The sequence below is a fragment of the Pan troglodytes genome, chromosome 11, assembly GCF_028858775.2.
Source record: "Pan troglodytes isolate AG18354 chromosome 11, NHGRI_mPanTro3-v2.0_pri, whole genome shotgun sequence".
Taxonomy (NCBI): domain Eukaryota; kingdom Metazoa; phylum Chordata; class Mammalia; order Primates; family Hominidae; genus Pan; species Pan troglodytes.
The window spans coordinates 45702270-45727998 of NC_072409.2; the positions used below are offsets into that span (position 1 = coordinate 45702270).

The window sequence follows — 25729 nt, forward strand, 5'->3', positions numbered from 1 at the left end:
TGTGGCCAAAGCAGGATTTGGGAAGGTTGCTGTGGTGCCTGGAACCTGTGTAGTTTGAGCCCAGCAGGAGGAGGAGAGCCAGGAGTCTCCATCCACTGGGGCAGGTGGGAGGAGAGTCTCGCTGGCTTGAACAGGAGGCTCAGGGAAGGTTGAGTGAGCACCTGAGTGTCTTTTCTCACTGACTGGCACATATTTTAATTGAGCCCTGCCAGGCCTCGGTGTCTGTGGAACCTGAGGAAACAGCGTGAGCAAAGCCTCATTCTCCTAGAAGGCATGTGGCAGATATCAGGGGAGAGCAGTACCCCGTGCCTGTCCCTGGGGCAGGGGCATGTTCACTGTGGTGCTGAGCCAAGGGCAGGAGGAGTGTCAGGAGAATCCTGCAGGCCTGGGTGGGGCCCTGAAGGAGGCAGGGTCCAGCTTGGGTTTGGTGGCTACACGGGGAGTGGGCTGTGGGGACAAAAGTGGGGCTGAGACGACTGTCTTGGGGGCAAGAGGGGCCAGTGCCTTCTGAGGAAGGATGAGGCCCCATCACCAAGATGGAGGTGGGATGGTCCCTGAGGACTGCAAGTGGAGCTGGAAGTTGGCACGTGAGCTGCAGTCCTCCTGGCCATGGCCTTTGAGGGTCAGCCCCAGGTTCTCATTGGGAATGGCTGGAGGAGTGGAGCATGGGTCGGTTGAGAATGGGCTGATACTGGCTTTGCCTTTCACTGAGCCTTGGGGCCTGGGCAAGGCCTTATCTTTAGTCCTGGCCTCAGTTTCCCCATCTGTAAACCGGCAGTCTCTGAAGCCCGTTGTAGAGGATGCCCCACAGGTCTTTCACCCCACATTGTGGGAGCACTTGTGGACCCTTGTTCCTGCCACAGGAGCCCCACCCTCTGCAGCAGATAATCTTACGGGAGGTCAGCAGGGCATAGGCCCTGAGGGTATGCAGTGATTAGGGCTGCTGCTGTTGGCTTAACATTCCAGTACTGAAGGATGCTGCCCTCGGGGCCAGCAGCGGTGGGAGTGAGGGGTCAGAGATCGCTGAGGCCCTAGGGGCCCAGGGAGGAGCTTGGCTTAGACTCAGGGTGGGGAGTCTCAGATCCTGAAGCGGCAGTACATGATCTCATTTCCTCTCACAAGGAGCCCTCTGGTCGGTGGGAGGAGGGGCTGTGTGTATGGAGAGATGTATCCTTGGCTGCCCCAGCTGCCATCTGTCTGGCCCGTCTATTCCTGAAAAGCGTGTGCAGGTGCTGTCTCCCCAGCCCAGCACATTCTGCCCCTTCTCTCTTCCAAGAGGCCTATCTCTGGTGGCAGAGGCCAAAGAGGGCTGGGTGACCCTGCTGGCTTCAGGTAAGACTGGAAATGAGCACAGCAAGTTAAAGATGCTGCAGGTCTTGTGGGGAAGAGAGGATTTCTGTGGTTCCTGTTTGTGCTTCAGGAGGAAATCCTGAGACTCCCTGCACACCCCTCAGCCTTCCCTGTCTCTCCTGAGGGTCCCCACCTTGGTCCCTGGGTCTGCTGTGTCCCCCATGACTGTGTCCCTGCCCTGGGTTGCTGCAGAGCTGTGGGAACCATCCCAGGTCTTCGCCTTGGGTACCTGGTTCGGGTGGAGCATCTCTAGGACTGACCTTGTCTCACCACCACCAGTCCCAGTCATGCATAGCTTTTGTCTTCTGCTGCCTGCTGTTCTGCTGGTCTGAGCCACTGTGCCAAGCTCCTCTGTGCCCACCCCCAGCATGGCTCTCCCCAGTCACTGCCCAAGGCTCACACCCCATGGGTCAGAAAGGGTACATTTGACGATAAAACAGCCTTCATTGTATCCTTTGACCCACCACCCTGCTACCCACAACAGCCCCTTCCCTTTTTTCCTCCCTTGTGTCAACTGCTTGTCTGTCCCCCTCCACACCCCAACACACCATGAGGACCTGTGAAGCTTTACAGTAACAAACATACTTGGCATGTGTTGGACAGTTCTGATTGCCTCAGACCTGGTCCTTCTGGTGACCCTACTGGTATCTCGTCAGATGTGAAGAAACAGAGGTTTGCAAGGTTCCATCATGTGCCTAAGGTGTCCTGGCTGGTAGGGGGTGAGGTGCTTCTCAGATCCTGACTCTAACCGCTGTGTATGTGTGGGCCCTACATGTGGACAGCCCCTCCAGCTTCTCTCCTGCTAGTGAGAGCATCTTTCCTGCCTGGGCCCCTGGGAGGTGGGTAAGCTTCTGAGGACTGGCCTGGATTGGGCCTTGGTGGGGATGTGGCTCCATTTCCCAGATGGGGAATCAGAGGCCCAGAGAGCCACAGGAGGCCTGGGGTCAGAGCTGGGTCTCATACACACACCAAGATCTTTCTTCATATTTGCCCCAAGAAGGAGTAGGGTGAAGGGGCTGGCCTAGGCCATCAAGGCAGAGATGAGAGTTTCCTGGTGTTGAGGTTGTCTGGTGGGGACAGGAGAGAGGGCAGCCGACCCCCTGCACAGTGGCTCCTTGAAACAGGCAGTTGTCACACCCTGCTTGCTGATGAGCAGTCTGAGGTGTGGGGATCCCACAAAGGGGAGTTGAGATGGGACCCTGGTGGTCAGCTACAGGCCTGTGCTCCCACCTCCTTCATTTGGGCTGCCCAGTCACACGCAGCAGAGCTTGTCCCCTGTACTTCTTTGGGCTGACATCAGACAGGCTCACTGGGAGAAGGTGCTTACTTGAGGGAAAACTAAACCCCATGGCGACCAGTCAGCCTGTTTGAGCCCTTGGCAATTGGGCGTGTGCTGGATGGAGGTGCTAGGTGGCAGGCCACATGAGCCTGGCTGCCTACGCCCAGTAGTGTGGGCATGGAAGCACAGTGTTTGCGTCCTACTACAGCATCAGCAGAGATGGTGCCATCATCACCCATGACATGGTATGGCCAGGCCAGCATTTGACCTGGGTGTGCCTCTGTGTTCTGGGTTTGGCAGTGGTGCAAGGACAGAACTCCTAGTACACCTTGCCTGGGCCAGGTGATGAAGGACCCTGAGGACTCACATGAGCACTGCCAAGGGAACAGCAGTCTCGTGTGTGCCTCTGGGGGACCCTAATGCTATGAGGCATCCGGCCAGGCTCTCTGCTTCAGTCTTTAGTTGGGCATGTCACTATCTCCCTGCCCAGGCACATGGAAGCTTCTGGGCTCTCACTTCCCACTGCCTGGAGCACCTTCTAGGTTTGTTGATCTTGACTGGCAGGCCTGGGAGAGTTGGTGGGACTCAGACCTTCCCCTCAGCTTCCACTCCGCCTGAGGAGCCAGCTGGGTGGCCGCGTTGAATCAAGTGGCACATGTTTGCACACCTGCTGCAGACCACTTGCTTGCCAGTTAGCAAGGAAAAAGCAGGAACTGGGCAAACCTTCCTGGGAGAGAGGTACCCAAGTCTCCAGCTGGGGTGTGGAGAGCCTGGGTGTGACTTGGCTTGTGCAGCTCCCCTAAGCACACTCCTGGGGGGTGCTGCACTCTCACTAGCAGGAGAGAGGCTGGAGAGCCTGCCCACTCCCTATCCACCCCCCGTGTAGCCACTGTGGGGCCTGGCCCTGGTGATGGCTGTGCTGGTGCTGCTTTCTCCCCCTTCGTCCCAGCATGCACCTCGCTCGCTTTCTCCTCTGGTACAAGGCTTTGCCAGGCCTTCTCTTCCTCCCTGTGTGGTATCTCTGTTTCTTTTGGTGTCAGCTTTCTGTCACTTTCTTGGGTCACTTACAATGAGAGGGCCATGTCTGCGTCCATTTGCTGTAGGTTTTAAATGTAATCTTCATTGTAAATAGTAAGCATTTGTCAGTAGTACTTGCTGTATATTGTTGACTCTCCTCCCCTCTCTGTTGCATTCCTTTTTTCCTTTGTTTTGGGAGGGATGTCCTATTTCATTTTGCCAGTATGATCGTTTTGTGTGTACTTGCATGGGATCTTGGAATCTTGTCTGTAAAGTATGTTCCATTCAGATGAGCGCACACATGTGACCAGGAGAAACCATAGCATAAGCCAAGAGAACAGTGTGAGAGGTGGACGAAGCTATGGGGCCCGCAAGATGGACAGGGCTTCTGGCCGAGAGTCCAAGAGGGCTTTGGAGCAGGGGTGGTGGTGGTCTGGGGAGCCAGGCCTTTGCAGATACACAGGGAGGCAGCTGGGTCAGCAGAGTACAGGGAGGGGATAGAGAGTTTGTCAAGGGGATGATTTTGCCCCTGGGGGACATTGGCAACGTCTGGAGAGATTTTTCAGTTGTCACAATGGAGGAGGCAGCCGTGTCTGGTGGCCAGAGGTCAGGGAGCTGCTAGATATATGATGTACAGGCCGGCTCCCACCACAAAGAAGAAACGTCCCTGAATGTTGCTAGGGCTGCGGCTGAGGGGCCCAGGTCCCTGGCACATGGCAGCAAGTTGGAAATTCTGTCTTGATTGCATCCTGTTCGCCCCAACCCTGCACTAGCCTCTCCCATGACATCTCTTGGCTCCTTATGGGCAACTTAGAGCCCGAACTAATTTTTAACAGCTTTATTCAGGTGATTTACATCTCATATAGTTCACCCACATAAGGTGTACAACTCAGTGTATTTTATTATAGTCACATATATGTGCCCCATTCCACAATCTTAGAACAGTTCATTGCTCTAAAAAGAAAACCCATTTCAGTCACTCCCCATCCCCCTCCCCAGCTCCTGGCAGCCACTAACCTACTTTCTGTCTCTATGAATTTGCCTATTCTGGACATTTCATGGAAATGGAATCATACAATGCATGGCCTCTCGTGACAGGCCTTCTTTCACTCAGCAGAATGTGTTCACGGGTCATTCATGTTGTAGCATGTGTCAGTACGTCATTCCTTATTGTGGCTGAACAACATTCCATTGTGTGGAGAGACCACATTTTGTTTATTCATTCATCAGTCAATGGACACTTGGGCTGCTTCCACCTTTTGGCAAAATGAACGCTGCTGCTGTGAACATGTGTGGACCGGTTTCTGTGTGGGCATGTGTGCATTTCTCTGGGGTAGACCCTCTGTGTTTAACAGTTGCAGCACCTGCAGGCTGTTTGCCAGAGCACTATACCATTTATATGCCCACCTGCGCACTACTGTGTACATGCCCAATAATAGAAGGCAGGAACTACTTTTAACCCCATTTTAATTTAAAGATGAAGAAACCAAGGGTCGGGGCAGGCAGTCACGTGTCAGGGGTTCCCAGGTGAGAAGGGCTGAGGGAATTTACTCTGGAACCTCTGCAGTCCGCTGTGCACTCTGGCATACTGCTCTGGGCTCCCTCTCCTCTCCAGGCAGTCACACTGGCACCTGCAGGCCAGGGCTCTTGAGTTCTGGCTGTGTGGCTGGCCATGGCGTGCCTGGCTGCACTGAGCCCCTCTCGTGCCCTGTGGAGGCTGCTCATACCTGCCTTTCCCTCTCCCCCAACAGATCAACCAGAATGTGGAGATCCAGCGTGGCCGCCTGCGGGATGACATCAAGGAGTACAAATTCCGGGAAGCTCGTCTGCTGCAGGACTACTCGGAACTGGAGGAGGAGAACATCAGCCTGCAGAAGCAAGTGTCTGTGCTCAGACAGAACCAGGTGAGTCTTGGGCCTGTGGGGTGGAGGTGGCACATGGGTTAACTGGGCCTTGAGGACCTCTTGCTCAGCCCCTCTCCCTGTTGGGAAGGGGTTCCTGTCTTATTCCACACACCCGAGGCCCAGGGCCAGCTTTACCACTGTGGAGGCAGGGGTATACTTGGTGGGACCCAGACTCTCCAAAAGATGAAACTCTGGCTGCAGTGTTTGCTGACATTGGCCAGGCTGAGGTGTCCCAGCCAACAAAAATGAAAACAAAAATCTGAGAGGTAATGAAGAGGTTACACCAGAAAACCCCAGACTGGACTTTGAGACTCCCCCATCAGGTGCTGACCATGAGGCCTGCAATATTCCTGTGTCTCTGCCTGTGACAGGGACAAGGAAGGTCCTCTCTGTCTGTGACGGGGATGAACAGGAACCCCTCTGTCTCTAATGGGGTCTCAGAGGGACCCCTGACAGGGACGAGCAGGGTCTCTGCCTGTGACAGAGATGAATAAGGAGGGTCCCTTCTCTTTGTGATGTGACTAAATTTTCATGTGCTCTGCTGTTCTGCCACTCAAGGCCTGAACTTGCTCTTCTCTCTGCAAGAGCCACACTCCTGCATGGTGGGGAATGGGAGTCTTTTCTCTCCCAAAACTTTCCCCAGAATGCCATGGATGTCTTCCTTGCTTTCCTCAAATCCTCTACCACCAAAATCCTCTGAGTCTCACCATCAGGGAATGTGGTATTTATGCCCGGAGGAGGAAGCTCATGTGTTTATGCAGAGCTCCTAGCCTGGTCCTTCTGTGACAGCTCGAGCTCATTAACAGTCTTAGCCACTGTCTACATTGTAAGTACCATTTGGTCATTGGTGCTGCTGTTGGCAGAGCCCGGCGCACAGTGGCCTTAGGAGAAGGGAAACTGAGGCTTGAGGTGACCCTGTCCTCAGGTTGGCGCTTAGTGGAGTCTGACTCTCTCTCCCTCTCTGGGATTCCTCACCTCCGCGTTTGTGGTGCTGCGACTGAGGGCTCCATGCCCACCTCCTGTGAGCACACCTTGGATGTGGTAATGGGTGTCCCTTCCGACCCAAGACCCACAGAGATGTGCTCAGCACTTCCTGTTACTGGTTTGTTTCTTATTTTTTTCTCCAAATATTACAGAAAAATAAGAAATAGTTTTAGCAATTGCCCACAAATTCTGAGCCTCCACATCAGGCATCAGTTTCTATCTGCTTTTTCCTTGTCCACCTGCAGATACAATTTTCATGTAGACAAGACTTTGATGTTGCTTTTCCCACCTACCTTCGAGCTCCTCCAGGTCTGGGTGTCATGTGCATGTGGAGGTTTAGTGGTTGAGATGTTCTGCCTTGGGGGGAGTTTCTGTTCCTTCATTTTGAACTATGATTAGAAGTCATGATCATAGCACACATTGAAATGTATTTTTATGTATCTTAAGATATTTAGTTAACTGTTAATGTTAATTAAATAACTTTATAGAATTTTTAATCAGCATGCACTTGGTAATATTTGTGAATGACTTAATACAAGGTTGGCAGCCTTCTATGGATGGATGTGTGTTGTTCTTGGTGCATCTCCACACGTACAATCCTGGCTTGGGGCCACCTCAGACATTTGTGTTCCCCTTGCTGTGTCTGCTGGTCCCAACGATGGGTGGGCTGGGCTGAGCATTTCATTGCATTCGCATCTCATGCCCTGGAACCTTCTTAGCATCCACAACTCTGAGCAGAGGAAGCAGTCTTGGCCTGGACAGGCTGCCACCCTTCCCAGGATGGCACTTCACCTGGCGCTTCATCTTGTGCTTCATGGTGGCCGGAGTTGGTGTGCTGGTGTGTTTTCTTCATTTATGGGGCCTGAAAGGAGCTTCCACATTGCATTGATGCAAGAGCGTTGACTTCTCTTCCCAGGTGGAGTTTGAGGGCCTCAAGCATGAGATCAAGCGTCTGGAGGAGGAGACCGAGTACCTTAACAGCCAGCTGGAGGATGCCATCCGCCTCAAGGAGATCTCAGAGCGGCAGCTGGAGGAGGCGCTGGAGACCCTGAAGACGGAGCGCGAACAGAAGAACAGCCTGCGCAAGGAGCTGTCACACTACATGAGCATCAATGACTCCTTCTACACCAGCCACCTGCATGTCTCGCTGGATGGCCTCAAGTTCAGTGACGATGCTGCCGAGCCCAACAACGATGCCGAGGCCCTGGTCAATGGCTTTGAGCACGGCGGCCTGGCCAAGCTGCCACTGGACAACAAGACCTCCACGCCCAAGAAGGAGGGCCTCGCACCGCCCTCCCCCAGCCTCGTCTCCGACCTACTCAGTGAGCTCAACATCTCTGAGATCCAGAAGCTGAAGCAGCAGCTGATGCAGGTGAGCAGGCAGTGGGGCCTTCGGCACGCTGTCCCCACTCCAGCTCTGCAGGGCTCCCCGAGCAGTGCTTACCTGACACTCTGCTGATGTTAACTTTCCCTTTTCCTTACATTGATTTTATCTCCTGCATCATTACGGTAAATGGAACTCCAGGAGCACACATACAAGAGTCTCAGAGAAGTGGTTTCCTGGCACTGCAGCACCCACATTGCTCCCCTGTTAACTACGTGGTGTCAGGGTGAAGTGATGAGACACTGGCCCCACATGTGATCCCTGCACGCAGGCCAGGTGTCAGGGGCCCACCACGGTCATGCTTGGGCTCATCCCCTGGGACATGGATCCCTGTTGATCCAAGGCAACAGAGTCCTGTCCTCCGAAGCAGAGGGCTAGGGTGCTAATATTCCCGACTGCACACCCAGCCAGCCTAGAGCTCCACTTTCTTAGCCCAGATCCCCTGTAGCATGGTTGGGGAAAGAGCCTGCGTTGAGGGTGACCACCATTACTGGTGACGGTTAGTGTTCTGAGGGCCCAGCATGAATTCCATTCTTTCCACACCCTGTGTGTCTTTGTCCACCTCACTGACAGCATGGCCAAGGAACCTGGGGCTCACAGCCTGCCCTGACATGGGGTGGGATGTCACTGGGCCATCTTGGGGGTCCTCCAAGCTCTCGGGGTCCATAGCAACTAACATGGTGTCCTGCTGCCTGTGCCTTTGCAGATGGAGCGGGAAAAGGCGGGCCTGCTGGCAACGCTGCAGGACACACAGAAGCAGCTGGAGCACACGCGGGGCTCCCTGTCAGAACAGCAGGAGAAGGTGACCCGCCTCACAGAGAATCTGAGTGCCCTGCGGCGCCTGCAGGCCAGCAAGGAGCGGCAGACAGCCCTGGACAACGAGAAGGACCGTGACAGCCATGAGGATGGGGACTACTACGAGGTGGACATCAACGGGCCTGAGATCTTGGCCTGCAAGTACCATGTGGCTGTGGCTGAGGCTGGCGAGCTCCGCGAGCAGCTCAAGGCACTGCGCAGCACGCACGAGGCTCGTGAGGCCCAGCACGCCGAGGAGAAGGGCCGCTATGAGGCTGAGGGCCAGGCACTCACGGAGAAGGTCTCCCTGCTGGAGAAGGCCAGCCGCCAGGACCGCGAGCTGCTGGCCCGGCTGGAGAAGGAGCTAAAGAAGGTGAGCGACGTCGCCGGCGAGACACAGGGCAGCCTGAGTGTGGCCCAGGATGAGCTGGTGACCTTCAGTGAGGAGCTGGCCAATCTCTACCACCACGTGTGCATGTGCAACAATGAGACACCCAACCGTGTCATGCTGGACTACTACCGCGAGGGCCAGGGCGGGGCCGGCCGCACCAGTCCCGGGGGCCGCACCAGCCCCGAGGCGCGCGGCCGGCGCTCACCCATCCTCCTACCCAAGGGGCTGCTGGCTCCTGAGGCGGGCCGAGCAGATGGTGGGACGGGGGACAGCAGCCCCTCACCTGGCTCCTCACTGCCATCACCCCTGAGTGACCCACGCCGGGAGCCCATGAACATCTACAACCTGATCGCTATCATCCGTGACCAGATCAAGCACCTGCAGGCAGCCGTGGACCGCACCACGGAGCTGTCACGCCAGCGCATTGCCTCGCAGGAGCTGGGCCCCGCCGTGGACAAGGACAAGGAAGCGCTTATGGAGGAGATCCTCAAGCTGAAGTCGCTGCTCAGCACCAAGCGGGAGCAGATCACCACGCTGCGCACTGTGCTCAAGGCCAACAAGCAGGTGAGGCGCCAGGCAGCAGGGGCACATGTCACCTACTACTGGCCTAAGGGTGTTTCCCCCTTGGCCTCCTTCCTCCCCCTGCCACGGGGCCCCCAGGCCTGCGTCACCACCAGACAGAGCCAGCCCCATAGTAGCTCGACTGCCTGCCCTCCCCTGCTCAGGGCCCCCAGCTGGGAGGGTGGAGCAGGCAGGTGGGTGTGAGGGCCCCTCAGCAGAGCTGCTCAGCCAGTGAGAAATGCCGCTGCCATTCACTCACTGTGACTGCCTCATAGTGCTTCCTGATACTGGAGGGAAAACGTGTGAGAGCCATAGTCTGAGCTGTGGAGAGCAATTGTGGGGCTTCGTGGAGGTCCTGTTGGCAGGTTTAGGGGCAGTCCCTCCTCTGCCAGTCAGAATCAGCAGGTGGGACTCCCCATGGCGTAGCTGCTGGAGTCCATCCCCAGAGTTTGTCACAGGGAGGGGCCTCCCAGGAGCTTTCTTCCCAGGCACTGCCACCACTTCAGACCGGGGCTCCCGATCCTGCTCCCAGAGCACCTCTAGGCTGACTTCATGCCTTTCACTTTTCCACCCTACACATCTGTCCCCCAGACGGCCGAGGTGGCCCTTGCCAACCTGAAGAGCAAGTATGAGAATGAGAAGGCCATGGTTACCGAGACCATGATGAAGCTGCGCAATGAGCTCAAGGCCCTCAAGGAGGACGCAGCCACCTTCTCCTCGCTGCGTGCTATGTTTGCCACCAGGTAACCGTGCTGCTGTCGGGCCCTCCCCTTCCACAAGGCCAGCTGTCCTCAGCACTTGCCTCTGGAACCCTTAGCCTCTCACTGCCTCATGCTGAGGCCTGCAGCCCTGCCTAGTCAGTGGCTGTGCCCAGCTCCATCAGGGCCAGCATGGTACGAGGTTGGGGAAGCATGGCCCCTGGCACATCTCTGGCACACTGGTGCTCAAGTTGGTGACAAGAAAGGGTGAGGCGATATGGGGGCCACATGGGGTTGGGGGCCCCCAGCTGCTGCACCTCAGCTTCCTCCGAGGTCACGCAAGCAGTTGCTGGAGCGTAGGGCATGCCTGGCAGGTGCCCATATGTGGCCGGGGATAGCAGAGCGTGTGTGATCCTTTTAATGTTCCTTTCGCACCTAGCCCAGCCCCCAGGAGCCTGGTTCTGTGGCGCCGGTTCCATTTCGCTGTGAATGAAACCGCAGCAGGCCCAGGCTTGTCTCTGCTTTGCATATATGGAGACTGAGGGCAGAAGGGCTGAGGAGAGCAGATCCTGGAGTGGATGGGCCAGAGTTGCATAGCTTCAGGGGATGCTTGGGCTCCCACCCCTTGAATCCAACATTTACAGGGACTTAACTTGGGGCCAACAGGTGACAGAGGAGTCCTGGCCTTTCCTCTCATGAGGTATTTGCCCCCAAGAACTTGGCCATACGGCACAAGTGTGTATTTATGTTTGTAGATTCAGAGGGAAGATTATCCTCCTGGCTGGAGCAGGTCACTGCTGGGGTCCACAGTTCGGGTCCCACCTCTGTGCGTAGCCCTGTACCTCTGCGTCATTGTGACCGCTGGGTACTCACCTCCCATCCTCTACTTTGCCAATCTGGGGAGGGTGAGGAGAGGGCCTTGGGGCTTGGAGGAGACCAGCTTTCTTTCTTCCTCTGTGGCGGGCTCTTAGTAATGGGCTCTGAGGTGGGCTGCCCCTGGTGGGTGCACACCCCTCCCTGGCTGGGACTCAGACCCCAAGGCTGGGAATCGAGGCTCCCTAAGTGTTCACAGGCCTCTGTGGGGCAGGTCCTGGTTTCAGCATCTTCCCAGGTGCCCCCTGACAGGTACCGCTGTCTTTCACCTTCCAAAGATGGGTAGCGCCACCTGCTGGGTCATGTTGGGATAGCACCATGGGGTCAGCCCTGCATGGGGGACAGCCAGGCCCACCATGGGCCCAGCAGATAACCTAGATGTTTCCTTTTTATGGGTGAGCAAGCTGAGGATCTGAGCTGGACAGGGTGGGAACTGCACATAGGGCCTGCTTCTCTCAAGCCTGGTGCCGTGCACTCCCAGTTTGTCAGTATCCCTGCAGGACGTGCCAGAGCAGGGTACAGACAAGGAAGAGTCCCAGGATTTCTCTGGAAGCGTCCTGTCTTCCTGGGGCTTGGGGAAAAAATCCCACAGTTTCTCAATATCTGGCATGTAAACCCTACCTTTTAAAATTTGTTTTATTTAAAAACTTAACTTTTCAGATGGAGCCAAGATTTTGAATCTGCAGGGATCACAGCTCTGTGTGCCCTCAAAAGGGTGGGCAGCAGAGTCCTTGGAGAGGGTGCTATCCAAGGGCCGGCTCCTGGCAGGTGGGGACAGGCAGAGTAGGGTGCGTGTGGGCAGGGTGGGGCTGTGCTCAGTGCCTGCACAGCCTCACCGCCCTGGGAGCCCTGGGATTTAACCCGCCCTATGTCTCTACCAAGCCCCACCCATATGGGACATGTGGAAGAAGGGCATCCAGGGACAGACCACACCCTCCCACAGCTCCGCACCCGGGTTTCGGGATGAAGCTGTTGATGGCGTCCACACACATGGTTCCTTGGCTCCGGTCAGTGCTCAGCACAGACTGACGAAGCATCGACCTTGGGAACAAGCCCAGTCCTGCTTAGATTTACATCCACACCTTAGAAGCCATGGCTTCTCCATGTCTTGATGCCCCAGGCCACCTCGAGGCCTTTAAGCGGGGAGAGCGCCTCCTAGAAGAAGCCCAGTCGCTGAGGGGCATAGCCTGTTTGTAAGCACTACATGCAGCTGAAAGAGCAAAGCAGCCCCTCCCCCACAAAACCACAAAACTCAAGCCAGCCTCATAGGGCTGCCCTGCCTGGGCCCAAGCCTCCCTCTCACCCTTATCAGGGATTTGTCCAAGCAAAGCCTGTGCTAAAATAAGCCAGAATAATTCTTCCCCAGCCACACCCTCCAGTCCAGAGGCCACATTGAAGGATGGCTCTGGTATAGGGCTGTCAGAGGGCCGTGCAGCTTAGCCCTGCCCTGCCCTGCCCTCCTCTGCTCGGCTCTGCCCGCCCCTCAGTCATGTTTTTGGTACCCCCAGGTGTGACGAGTACATTACACAGCTGGATGAGATGCAGCGGCAGCTGGCGGCTGCTGAGGACGAGAAGAAGACGCTGAACTCGCTGCTGCGCATGGCCATCCAGCAGAAGCTGGCGCTGACCCAGCGGCTGGAGCTGCTCGAGCTGGACCACGAGCAGACCCGGCGTGGCCGTGCCAAAGCCGCCCCGAAGACCAAGCCAGTCACACCGAGCGTAAGTCACACCTGTGCCTGTGCCAGCGACAGGGCCGAGGGCACCGGGCTGGCCAACCAGGTGTTCTGCAGCGAGAAGCACAGCATTTACTGTGATTAGGGGCTGTGGGGCGCCGCACGCTGCAGCTAACATCTGCTTCACCTCAACTAACCCAGCAGCAGCGGGACGGCGGTGCTAGGTCAATCTTAACGTGACTAATGCACAGAGGGTAGGAGTCTAGCCGAGGCGCCATGGGGCGTTGCATCAGCAGGACACTTGTGAGAGCTTTGTGTCGCTTCTCACTCCTCAAAGCCCCCTCAGGAGCACCCAGTCCTCAGCTGCTCTCTTAGGTGGGGGTCAGAGGTGGGGATAGAGCTGCACATTCTTGCAGCAGATGTGTGATGAAAGCATCTTCTAAGCCCTGTGCACCCGTGGGGAAACCCAAGGGAAGGAGTCCTGGTCCTGCTCCCTCAGCACCCAAAAGGGGCAGAACCTGACTTGAGACTTGCATGTTCCTCGCATGTGTCTAATGTCAGCACTAGAAAGCAGTTTTAGGAGGTTCCAGCCTGCAGCATAGGTACGGCCTCAGAGGATGGCTCTGCACTTGGCATAGTTTCATGGAAAGGAGTACGTTGTAGTTTATGCAGTATCTGACTGCAAATCATATTCAGGAAAGAAGTGCAGAATTTCTTCCCCAAGCCCAGAGAAGAGCAGCCCTGAGCCCCTGTATTCTGGCCAGACACACATGGCACAGACACAGCTGACCATAACCCAGGAATCCAGAGCTCGGTTTCTCATTTCTGAGATCAGGATGCTTGTCTAGTGGCCTGTGAGGTGACAGATTGGCAGGGCCCAAGGCCCCAGGTTTTAATTTTTCATGAGAAAAGCTTTCCAAGTGCCTGGCCAGACCTTGGTCCTTAGTGCAGAGCCCGTCCTTTTGTACTTGGGGTGACCCCAGCAGCCAATTATCCGGCCTTCCATAGGGGGTTCAGTCCCAAAGACATGGGGCTTTGAAAACCCTAGCCTGAAGTCTGAGCCACCAAGGGCTTGGCTGGGTTGGACACCCACAGGTGTATCCACAGCCCAGCCCGGTGCTGGGAAAGCTTTGCATGGGGCCAGGGCCACTTGTCAGGATTCACAGGTAGGAGATGTTTAGGTCTCTTTATTTAGTGCAATCTGGGGGATGGCAACAGAGAAAGAGGAAAGGTAGCTGTAGGGTTCTCCCATTTCCAGAGGCTCCATCCACGCCTGCCTTCCCACATTCTGAGCAGAACTTTTCTCAGTACTTTTTTCCCGATCACCCTGTGGGACCAGCTGGACCTGAGGCTGCAGTCTTCTCTCCTGCAGGCTGCTTGCCTTGTCTCTCATGCGGAAGAGGCATTCGAGTTACCTGGTGAGAGACCGTGTTGCCCCCTCCCACAGCTCTCTGCCCTGCGTGCTCTTCCCTTTGGTGCCGAGTATGTTTCGGTCCCCTCCAGACTCCAGGACACGCCCATGTATGTCCCCTGCGTGTTCATCCTGGGCCCAGATCCCCCTGCCCCAGCAAGACTCGCAGTGGGATGGCTGCTGGCATGCCCACCCTGCATGCGCTTTGCCCTCTCCTTGCAAGCCTGGCACATAGCTTCTCTCCATACTCCTAAGGGACTTTGCAGACACTCAAGCCACTGGGACCCCTGCTAACACATGCAGGTCTTCTCTTCTGCCAACTAACGTGCTCGCGCCCTCCCAGCACGTGGAGAGCTTCAATTGTCAGATAAACAGGAAGCGACAGATGACCGCTTTCTAACGCTCTCTTTTCTCCCGTTTTCAGCTGTAGAGTAGCTGCCAGGAGGACTTGGCCACCCGGCCCTGTCACACTGCAGCCCCTTCCCCTTCCCTCTCGTGGCCCACAAGGAGGAAGGAAGGGCAACCTAAAAGCCCAGTTAGAAACTTTTTGGATATGCCACTGCAATTCTTTTCAAAATAGCATTCCCCAGGTTTTTAATGGGAGGAAAAAAAGCTTTAATGTTGAGCATGCTGCGAGCTGCTGCGTGGAAAGGCCTCTGTATGGGCCGAAGACCCTTCTTCCCTGGCTGCCAGGCTCGCCAGGAGCCCACTGGAAACGCCCACCACGGGGGCTCCTTGTTACACATGTTCTTTTTTTATCCGATCAACCTGTGCACTTTTGATATTTTGATATTATATTTGCTTCCTTAATTCCTCGCGTAGAGACGGTCTCAGGTGCCGTGGTCTATGCTCGTGGTCCTGTAGCTGTCCGCCTCAGCTCCCACCGTGTTTGTCTGGTGTCAGCACGAGGCAGAGCTGTGTGCTCCATAGCGTGTAGCTTTAGACTCGGAGATGAGTGCTTTGACCCAGCGAGGAGCTCAGCTAAGTGTATCCACGCTGTGGTTCAGCAGCCTTTAGATCATACGGCATTGTGGTTCATGTTTGAAATTACAGATTTTAAATGCCATGTTCATTAAGAAATCCAGGGTATTCAGATTCTGGGGTTTTTCATATTGTATTATTATTATTCTTAGGAATAGTTCAATGTAACAAGAAGAAAACTTGACCTTTGCTCTGGTTAAAACAGTAATAGGCACTTGAAAAAAAAAAGATAAATTATTGAATGAGTAGTATTACCTACAAATTCCAGAATTTTCTGGGTTTTAGGACGTTGTGAAGCATGACTGATTAACAGAATTTTATACAACTGTACCAATAAAATTCCAAATTGGAATTGTTTTGTTACTCTGGTTGTTGTGCCAAATTGTGGTACACTTAGAAAATTCTACAGTCGTCGATTTTTAGGGTGTTCTCTTTCAACACCTTTTTGTTAGTAATCATTGCCAGTAGTGCCTTCATCAGTTAAGGGAGGTGTCCCAGCACAGATCATTCTCAAAAGCGAGCAGGGAAGAGCTAGTGGGCATGCTGAAGGCCAGCGTGGACAGCAGGTGAGGCAGGCGCTCCTCACACCCGGACCTGGGCATCTTCATTGAGGGAAAGAAAACAGTCATTGTGCAAAATTCTGTTAGTCAGTGATTCTTTACTTGCAAATTCAGGGGCTTAGAAAATGAAAGCAAACACAAAACCTTGAGTGTGCTTTGGGAACCAAATGGACCTTCTGGGACAAGCTGAGCAAGCTGTATGAACGCCACGTTTGTGAAGAGCTGAGGGTATCAGGAGGGCCGACGCTGTGTTGGCATGCGCAGTAGGGGATGAGGGTTAGCCATAGTATTCTTTGCAAATGTGAAAGCGAGACATTATATCTTCTCTTGCTTGGTGTAACTAATCACTGTTAATTTCAGGAAACAGAACTCATTAAAACTCCTTAGCAAACCAGGTCTACATCCTGTTTTGTTTGCTGAGTGAGGTTAGTGGGAGTGGTCAAATTGGTACTCTTGGAGGAAGAAAAACTGTCCTTCCTTCTCCAAAAAAGGAAAAATTATAATAATATAAATGACAAAAATAAAAGAATTCTGTTTCCTGGAATAAGCATTTCTTATTCCTAGTTGTAGGGACTCCTATTTTTACCTTCCGTTACAGTGTTGATTCATAAGAAATATTGTTACATTTGAGATAACTTCATCTGTATGGGGTATTTATTTGCAATGATGTCTGAGTACTGTATTTTTTCTGTGCATTACCTTAGTGTCAGAATGTTGGTCTTTATTTTAAAGTCATATGCATGTTCTCCTGCCAAGGAACCTTTACACAGACCCAAACAAAAAAATAATAATCAAATGCCTTCAGTTTCTGAGAAAATGAGGCAGAGCATGGAAAAGGAATAGGAAGGAGAAATTAATTGAGATTTTCAGGACACAGACATATGATGTGAATGCCTACAAAGCCAGTGCGCATAGGAACAGTGGGCCTGGGTAAAGAGTCACATTGGTAGGACCAATAAAGAATAATAAAAAGACAAAGCACATGTTTGTTCTCTGTGGTTGTTCTGACTCCGTGCTCCAGATAACTGTGGTTTAAGCAAGGCACAATAAATCCACTGCCTCAAACAACAACAGCAACAAGCCTATCAGGTAACCCTGGTAGTGGGAGCTGGAAGCAGCCTGGGGTCCACCTTCAGGAGAATGGGGAGGGGTCATGTATATGTGGGGAGGCTGTCACTCCATCCCTGAAACAAGAATGTGTTCAAGGACCCAGAAGATGAGGGTAGGGAAAAGGTAGAGTTGGTGTCTGGGTGCTTGTGCCAATCAAATACACCACCAGGCAGAAGTGAGCCAGGCCACACTGGGCCATGCACATGAGTGGAGTGGAGGGCACAGACAATGCCCCCCCTGGAAAGATGCCTGCCCCCCAGGGCCCTGACGCCTTATAACTCTGTCCTCAAGGGTCTTCTGAAGTGCAGCATCAGGTTTGAAGCCACAGCAGCATGTTGATAAGAACACATTGTGTATACATAGACTAAAACTAGGAGTAGCCTATGCTATCCTGATGAGGAGGCAGGGATTCAGATGATGTAGAATCCTTTGCTGTCTAAACTCTCACTCTCTGAACCCAGGAATCACATTTGTCTGTAGGAATATGTACAAATATACAGTGGGCACGTTCATATGGTTGCTTGTGGGTGTGAGAAAAGGGGACAGTGTCTAGTCAAGGGGACAGTAAATACCAGGACACACTCTTGCCACCTCCTAGTCCGACAGCCTCAGTCAGGCCTGTGTGGCTTCACTCATGTAGGGCTTCCCTCTGGAAAGCCGTCTCAGGCTAGGGTCTTGCTGCCATGCCCCTTCCCCAGGACCCCTCCATCTGACTGCAGTCTCACTGCCATACCACCTTTCCTAGTTTCACTGTCACTGCAGAACCTCCAGCCTTTGATGATACTATTCTGCTTTAGTAGCAGCTGTTGGGACTTGTTTTCTGTTTAAACCATTCTTTCTGATGGAGTAAAAGAGGCAGTTGTCCAACTCCTGGAAAAGGTTGAAAAGAAAGCCCTGAACTGATCTAGAAGAACCTCAAGGAGAAGGGAGGTGTAAAGCGTCAGGGCCCTGTGGGGCAGGCTTCTTTCCAGGGACAGTGTCTGTGCCTTCCACTCCCACACTTGTGCATGGCCCAATGTGGCCTGGCTCACTTCTGCCTGGTGGTGTATTTGATTGGCACAGGTATCCAGACACTGAGTCTGCCCTCCCCCATCCTCATCTTCTGGGTCCTTGAACACAGTCTTCAGTTTCAAGGATGGAGCGGCAGCCTCTTGAGTGGGTGGGGTCTCAGGAGCTTGCAGAGGGGGACAGTCCATGCTGAAAGGCCTTCTGCTCAGCCTTCCCTCTGGGAGAGGGTGGTCTGCATTTCTTCTGCATCTTCCATCTCCCCGCAGTGTTTTCACCCCTACTTCCCGGCAGATTACTAGAGCTGGAAACAACAGCATGGGCTTGAGAGCCGGACTGATGATTGAATCACCACCATTTGGTAGCTGGCTGCCTTAGCTCTCTGAGCCTCAACTTTCCTATCTGTTAGGTGGGGACAAAATAGTGCCTCTTGTATAGGTGGTTGTGAAGCTTCATCAAGCCCTTGGTACCAGCATGCAGCAGGTACTCAATTGATGATTGGTGCTAATATGGTTCTTACTGTCATCATCATCACCAGTGCTTTGGACACAAGGCCATGGATCTAGGTCTTTGTCCTTTGGGGAATATAATTTTAAGCCAACTTATTAACAGAGTGTAATTTGCATCCAGGAAAGTGTGCACATCCTAGTATACAGGCCAAATTTGCACACAGTGAACACAGCTATGTAACTAGTAACCCCAAAGTTCTCCACCCCTACCCTCAGGTATGCTTTTTGGGGAGTATTTATCCTTCATCAGCACAAATTAATAGGGTGTCTGCTAGTCCTGGTGAGTCACTGGGCTGCCTTCTTCCCACAAAGCCTCCTAGGAGAACAGACATGCCACATCAGGTTTGCTTCATCAAAGTTTTTGTGAAATTTAGCACACATACATTAAAGTGCAAATAAAAGTGTCCACTGGCCAACTGGATTTTTGCAAACTAAATACTGTCACACTGTGTAGCCAGCACTCAGAGGAAAGGCAAGTGAGGATATCCCCCAGAAGTCCTGATGTTTTCTGCACCCGCTCCTCCCAGGGCTAACTCCCTGACTCTGTCAATGCAGGCCACTTTTGCCTATTTCTGTACTTGTAAGTGGAAGCATACAATAGACACATGGAGCTTTGATAGATTTTCTTAACAAAAAACTGCATTGATTTAGCACACCATGATCCAACTGTGTGTTTAGAGGTGTCTCATTTTAGATTGAAAGACACAAGAGTAAAAGGATGGAAAAAGATACCCCATACAACAGTAACCAAAGAAGAGCACAGGTGGTGGCTATGCTAATGTTGGACCAAATTGACTTTAAGGCAGAAATTATTATGCAAGGCAAAGGAGGACATCATGTAATGATAAGAGTCAATTCACCAGGAAGATACAACAGCCATACACATATATGCACCAAACAGGAACCCCAAAATATGTGAAGCAAAACTTGGCCAAATTAAAGGGAGAAATAGTTCAACAACGGTGGGAGTTTCAATACCCCACTTTTAATAATGGCTAGAAAAACAAGACAAGATCAGAAAAGAAATACAATACTTGAACAGGACTATAAGACAGAGCTAATAGACATCTGTAGAACACTCCGAACAGAATACATATTAAATGCATATGTAACATTCTCCAGTCTAGAACCCGTTTTAAGCAACAAAACAAGTCTCAATAAATGTAAGAAGATTGGAATTATACAAGTTATAGTCTCCAGTGACAGTGGAATAAAGTTAGAAATAACAAGGAGATTTGGGAAATTTACAAATATGTGGAAATAAAACAACATACTTCCTAATAAACAATGAGTCAAAGAAGATATCATACAAAAGGTAGAGAGATCTGAAAAATAACCTAACCTCCCAACCTTAAAAAACTAGAAAAAGAGAAACAGCCCAAAGCAAGCAGCAAGAAGGAAATAGTAAAGATTACAACAGCGATAAATGAAATAGGGATGGGGGAAAATGGCAAAAGATAAACAAAACTGACAAACCTTTAGGTAGAACAAGAAAAAAAGTTACTAAAATAAAAAATGAAATTGTGACATTACTACTGATTTTACAGAAATATTAAGGAGTACAAGCATACAATGAACAATTACGTAGCAACAATATCGGATCATCTAAACCCAAAGTAAGCAGAGGGGAGGAACTAGTAAAGATTAGAGTGGATATAAATGAAATAGAAAATCAGGAGAGAAAACCAACAAACCCAAAAGTTGTTTCCTTAAAAAGATAAACAGCCAATGGCAAACCTTTATCTAGACTGTTCAAGAAAAACATGATCAAATTACTAAATCAGGAATGAGAGTGGGGACATTAATAATGACCTTACAGAAAGAAAAAGGATTATGAGAAAATATAACAATGCTAAAAAACATAGGTACACTTGATGAAATGCCAAATCACTAGAATCACACAAACTCCCAAAACTGACTCTAAAGGAAATAAATAATAGGCATATAACAAAAGACTGACTCAGTAATCAAAAATCTTCCAACAGGAATTTCAGTTTCTGTGCTGGTATGTAAGGTGCTTAGAATTCATTACTCCATCCTAACAAGGGAAAAGCTAAACAAACAGAAAAAGCAACTTTTTAAAGATCTATCAGAGAAGTGAGCTCACAGGCCAAATCACTGTACCAAAAATTGAAAAGACAGATACAGAGAACTCTGTGAAGAACCTATTACTGGAAGCAGTAAGAAAGGCCATCTTTGTTATGAAGCGGCAAAGAAATTGGCTGAATTGTGTTTGTGTTCTAGTGTTTTGCGGCAGGTAGCCCTGTGAGTGATTAGGTCTTTTTGTTTGTTTGTTTGTTTTGTTTTGTTTTTAGATGGAGTCTCGCTCTGTCGCCCAGGCTGGAGTGCAGTGGCACGATCTTGGCTCACTGCAAGCTTAGATCTTTAGCTGGAGCTATTTCTGAGCAAAGTGTTGAAGGGGCAGCCTGGTTCCTTTGAATTGTTTATAGTAAAATGAGAGAAGAAAGATAATTTAGAATTGTTGATCAAAAGGGAAGCAGAACTCAGAAATTTAGAAAACTCAGCCAATCCATATTGGAAAAAATGAAAAACCTTTTTCAGGAGGAAAGGGTCTGGCCAAGTAACTCTTTGATGAGATGATTAGTATGGATTGACCATCTCAGGGAAAGCCAGGTGTTAAGAGAAAGATTGGTCTGCCATCTATAAACAGAAGCGAGGACCTAATTTTTAAGGCAATGGAAGAATGACCCCAAAGGCATTTCTGAGATCATCACAGCTACCCATCCCATCACAGGCCCTGAGTAGAAAGATGTGGGGGCATGGCTGCCTTCCCCCAGAATTAAAAGGATGCCCCAAGAGAGCCATGGGGCTGAGACGGAGAATCACTGTTGGGGAAGGGCCACTACAGAGGGCCCCCACTAGGCCCATGAGTCCAGACCAGTAGAGTCACCAGTGGTGGTTTCCAGGAGAGCCTCAGATGCATGACCCAGGCACAGAGCTACTGTGGAGGCAGGAGCAAGGCACAAGCACATGGCTGCCTCAGGGGCAAGGCCACCCAAAGCCACAGGGCAGGGCTGCTACCACATTGTGTCCTGAAGGTGGCACTATCACCTTAGTGGGCCTGGAGGGCAGAACATTGAGCCAATGATTATTCTCAAGCCGTAACATTTCATGTTGTTTCCTCTGTTGGGTTTCAGACTTACTTGGGACCAGTCACTGTTTTTTTCTTTCCTATTTCTCCCTTTTAAAATGGAAATATCTATCCTATGCCCATCCCACCATTGTATTTTGGAAGCACAGAACGTTTGTTTCACTGCTAGAGAGCAGTTTACCTCAGAATGAGTCATACTTTCAGTCTCACCTATATCTGATTTAGATGAAACTCTGAACTGGAGATTTTGGAGTTGGTGCTGGAATGTTTTAAGATTTTGGGGGCTATTGGGATGGAATTAATGTATTTTGCTTGTGACATAGACATGAATTTGAGGGGAGCAAGAGTGGAATGCTAGGGGTCTAAATGTGTTCCCTCAAAATTCATATGTTGAAATTCTAACCCCAAAAGTGCTAGGATTACAAAGTGGAGCCTTTAGGTGGTGATTAGGTCATGAGGTCAGAGCTGTCGTGATGAGAAAAGTATCTTTATTTAAAACCAACAGCAACAACAAAAACAAAACAAAACCTAGAGAGGTTGCTCTTCCCTTCCACCATCTGAAGTTACAGTGAAAAGATGACTTTCTATGCCCCAAGAAGTGAGCCAGGTCTGCTGGCACCTTGATTTTGGATTTCCCATCCTCCAGAAATGCTAGAAATAAACTTCGGGGCCGGGCGCGGTGGCTCACGCCTGTAATCCCAGCACTTTGGGAGGCCGAAGTGGGCGGATCACGAGGTCAGGAGATCGCGACCATCCTGGCTAGCACAGTGAAACCCCGTCTCTACTAAAAATATAAAAATTAGCCGGGCATGGTGGTGGGCACCTGTAGTCCCAGCTACTGGGGAGGCTGAGACAGGAGAATGGCGTGAACCCGGGAGGCGGAGCTTGCGGTGAGCCGAGATCGCGCCACTGCACTCCAGCCTGGGCAACAGAGTGAGACTCCATCTCAAAAAAAAACAAAGAAAGAAATAAACTTCTGATGTTTGTAAGCCAGTCTATTTTGTTTTTATGCTCTAATGGACTAAGACACTTATGAAATGCCCAATTAAAACCACAAAAAGCAAAAAAGAAAAGGTGGAAAATAAAAGTAGAAACAAAGAATAAGGACAACAATAGAAGACAGTAACAAATGGTAGAAATTAATCCAGCCTTATCAGTTATCACTTTAAACATCAATGGTGTAAATGCTAAAATCAAGAATGAGAGTGGGGTCATTAATAATGACCTTACAGAAAGAAAAAGGATAATAAAAAGATTGTTGGCCGGGCGCGGTGGCTCACACCTATAATCCCAGCACTTTGGGAGGCCAAGGTGAGTGGATCACTTGAAGTCAGGAGTTCATGACCAGCCTGGCAATATGGTGAAACCCGTCTCTATTAAAAATACAAAAATCAGCTGGGTGTGGTGGTGCGTGCCTGTAATCCCAGCTACTCAGGAGGGTGAGGCAAGAGAATCACTTGAACCTGGGAGGTGGAGGTTGCAGTGAGCTGAGATTGCACCACTGCACTCCAGCCTGGGCAACAGAGTGAGTCTCCATCTCAAAAAAAAAAAAAAAAAAAAAAAAATTCAAAGTGGATGAAAAAGCAAGACTATATGTTGTTATCTTAGTCCATTTTGTGTTGTTATAACAATGAATGCCTGAGGCTGGGCCTCAGTATTCTGGTATTCAGGTATTTGACCCACAATTCTGATGGCTGGAAGGTTCAAGATTGGGCAGCCACATCTGTTGGGGGCCTTAGGCTGCTTCAACTCATGGCAGAGAGTTGGCATGTACAAAGGGATTACACATCAAGAGGAGAAGCAAGAGAGAGAAACTAAGGAAGCCAGATTTCAGCAACCCACTCTCAAGGAAACTAATCTATTCCCACCCAAGCAAGAACACACCCCCAGAGAAGGGCATTAATCTGTTTATGATGGATCTACTCCTATGACCCAAATACCTACCTCCCACTAGTCCCCACATCCCAACAGTGTCACGTTGAGGATCAAATTTCAACACGAGTTTTGGCAGGAACAGACCACATTCAAACCACAGCAGTTGTCTACAAGAAACCTACTTTAAATATAAAGATACGTATCAATTAAAAGTTAAGGGATGGGGAAAGGTATACCATACTAATGCTAATCAAAGAAACTGGGAGTAGCTATATTATTTTAGAGCAGACTTAGAGCAAGGAAAGTTATCAGCAATAAAGAGGGGCATTACATAATGAGAACAGGATCAGTTCCTCAAGTAGGCAACAGTCCTTTATGTGGACGCACCTAACTGTACAGTGCCAAAATACATAAGGTAAAAACTCTTAGAACTGCAAGGAAAAACAGACAAATTAACTGTTATAGGTGGAATCTTCAGCACTGCTCTATCAGAAATGAACAGATCCGGTAAGCAAAAAAATCAGTAAGGACATCGTTGAGCTCAACACCATCAATCAACTTGATATAATTGACTTAGACGGCTTGATCCAATAGAAGCTGAATACACTTTCTTGTCAAGCTCACGTGGGACATTCATTAAGATATGCCATATCTGGGCCATAAGACACACCTTCATAAATTGAAAAGGAAAGAAATCATGAAATGTCTGCTCCCAGAATCACAGAAGAATTAAACTAGAAATCAACAGAAAGATAGCTGGAAAGTCCCCCAATACTTGGAGGTGAAACAACATAACTCTGAATAGTACATAATCACAGAAGAAATCTCAAGATAAATTTTAAAATACTTTGAACTAAATGAAGATGAAAGTACAACTTAAAAGTTTAGAATACGGCTAAAGCAGTGCATTGAGGGAAATGTATTCTATTGGGTTGCACATATTAGAAAAGAAAAAAGATGGCCGGGCGCAGTGGCTCACGCCTGTAATCCCAGCACTTTGGGAGGCTCAGGCGGGCGGATCACGAGGTCAGGAGATCGAGACCATCCTGGCTAACACGGTGAAACCCCGTCTCTACTAAAAATGCAAAAAAATTAGCTGGGCGTGGTGGTGGGCGCCTGTAGTCCCAGCTACTCAGGAGGCTGAGGCAGGAGAATGGTGTGAACCTGGGAGTTGGAGCTTGCAGTGAGCCGAGATTGCGCCACTGCACTCCAGCCTGGGTGACAGAGCGAGACTCCATCTCAAAAAAAAAAAGAAAAGAAAAGAAAAGAAAAAAGATGTAAAATGAATACACACCTACTTTAGGAAGGTAGGAAAAGAACAATTTTAGATCTATGGTAAGCAGAAGAAAAGAAAAAGTAGAGCAGAAATCAATGAAATTGGAAACAGGAAAAAAAAAATCAATGAGACCCAAAGTTAGCTCTTTGAAAAGATTTTTTTTTTTTTTTGAGAGTCTCGTTGTGTCAACCAGGCTGGAGTGCAGTCGCATGATCTCGACTCACTGCAGGCTCCGCCTCCTGGGTTCATGCCATTTTCCTGCCTCAGCCTACCCAGTAGCTGGGACTAAAGGCGCCCGCCACTATGCCCAGCTAATTTTTTTTTTTTTTTTTTTTTTAAGTAAAGATGGGGTTTCACCGTGTCAGCCAGGATGGTCTCGATCTCCTGACCTTGTGATCCGCCCGCCTCAGCCTCCCAGAGTGCTGGGGTTACCGGCGTGAGCCACCGCACCTGGCTGGTAAATATTTTTTTTTAATGGAAAACTTCTATTCAAGCTAATTGAGAAAAAAGACAAACTACAAATGTCAGAAATGAACAAGGGGACATCCCTGCAGATCACATGGACATCAAAAGAATAATAAAGGAATACTATGAACAAGTCTGTGCCCACAAATTCAATAACCTACATGAAATAGACCCATTTTTTGAAAGACTGAATCTGCCAGAACACAAGAAGAAATAGATAATGGGCCTATATCTATTAAAAAAAATTAAATCAGTAATCAATAACTTTCAGAACATAAGTGCAAGGCCCACATGGGTTTACCAGTGAATTCTACCACACTTTTTTTTTTTTGAGATGGAGTTTCGCTCTTTATGCCCAGGCTGGAGTGCAGTGGCGTGATCTCGGCTCACTAGAACCTCCACCTCCTGGGTTCAAGTAATTCTCCTGCCTCAGCTTCCTGAGTAGCTGGGATTATAGGCACACACCACCATGCCCGGCTAATTTTTGTATTTTTAGTAGAGACAGCGTTTCACCAT

General features: G+C 50.5%; 1 protein-coding gene across 2 annotated transcripts in view; it reads left to right on the forward strand.

Moving 5' to 3' along the window:
* BICD2 (BICD cargo adaptor 2) overlaps positions 1-16844 on the forward strand; it is a 53472-nt gene extending 36628 nt beyond the window's left edge. Inside the window, exons 3-8 of one of the 2 annotated variants that reach the window (XM_024345749.3) lie at positions 5398-5550; positions 7451-7906; positions 8625-9668; positions 10257-10408; positions 12745-12955; positions 14745-16844. In XM_024345749.3, the coding sequence (XP_024201517.1) occupies positions 5398-5550; positions 7451-7906; positions 8625-9668; positions 10257-10408; positions 12745-12955; positions 14745-14750 (2022 nt within the window). In that variant the 3' untranslated portion in view covers positions 14751-16844. Of the gene's footprint in view, positions 1-5397; positions 5551-7450; positions 7907-8624; positions 9669-10256; positions 10409-12744; positions 14706-14744 lie in introns of those variants that run through there. The other variant, XM_024345748.3, reaches the window with a different exon arrangement.
* Positions 16845-25729: the final 8885 nt, after the last annotated feature.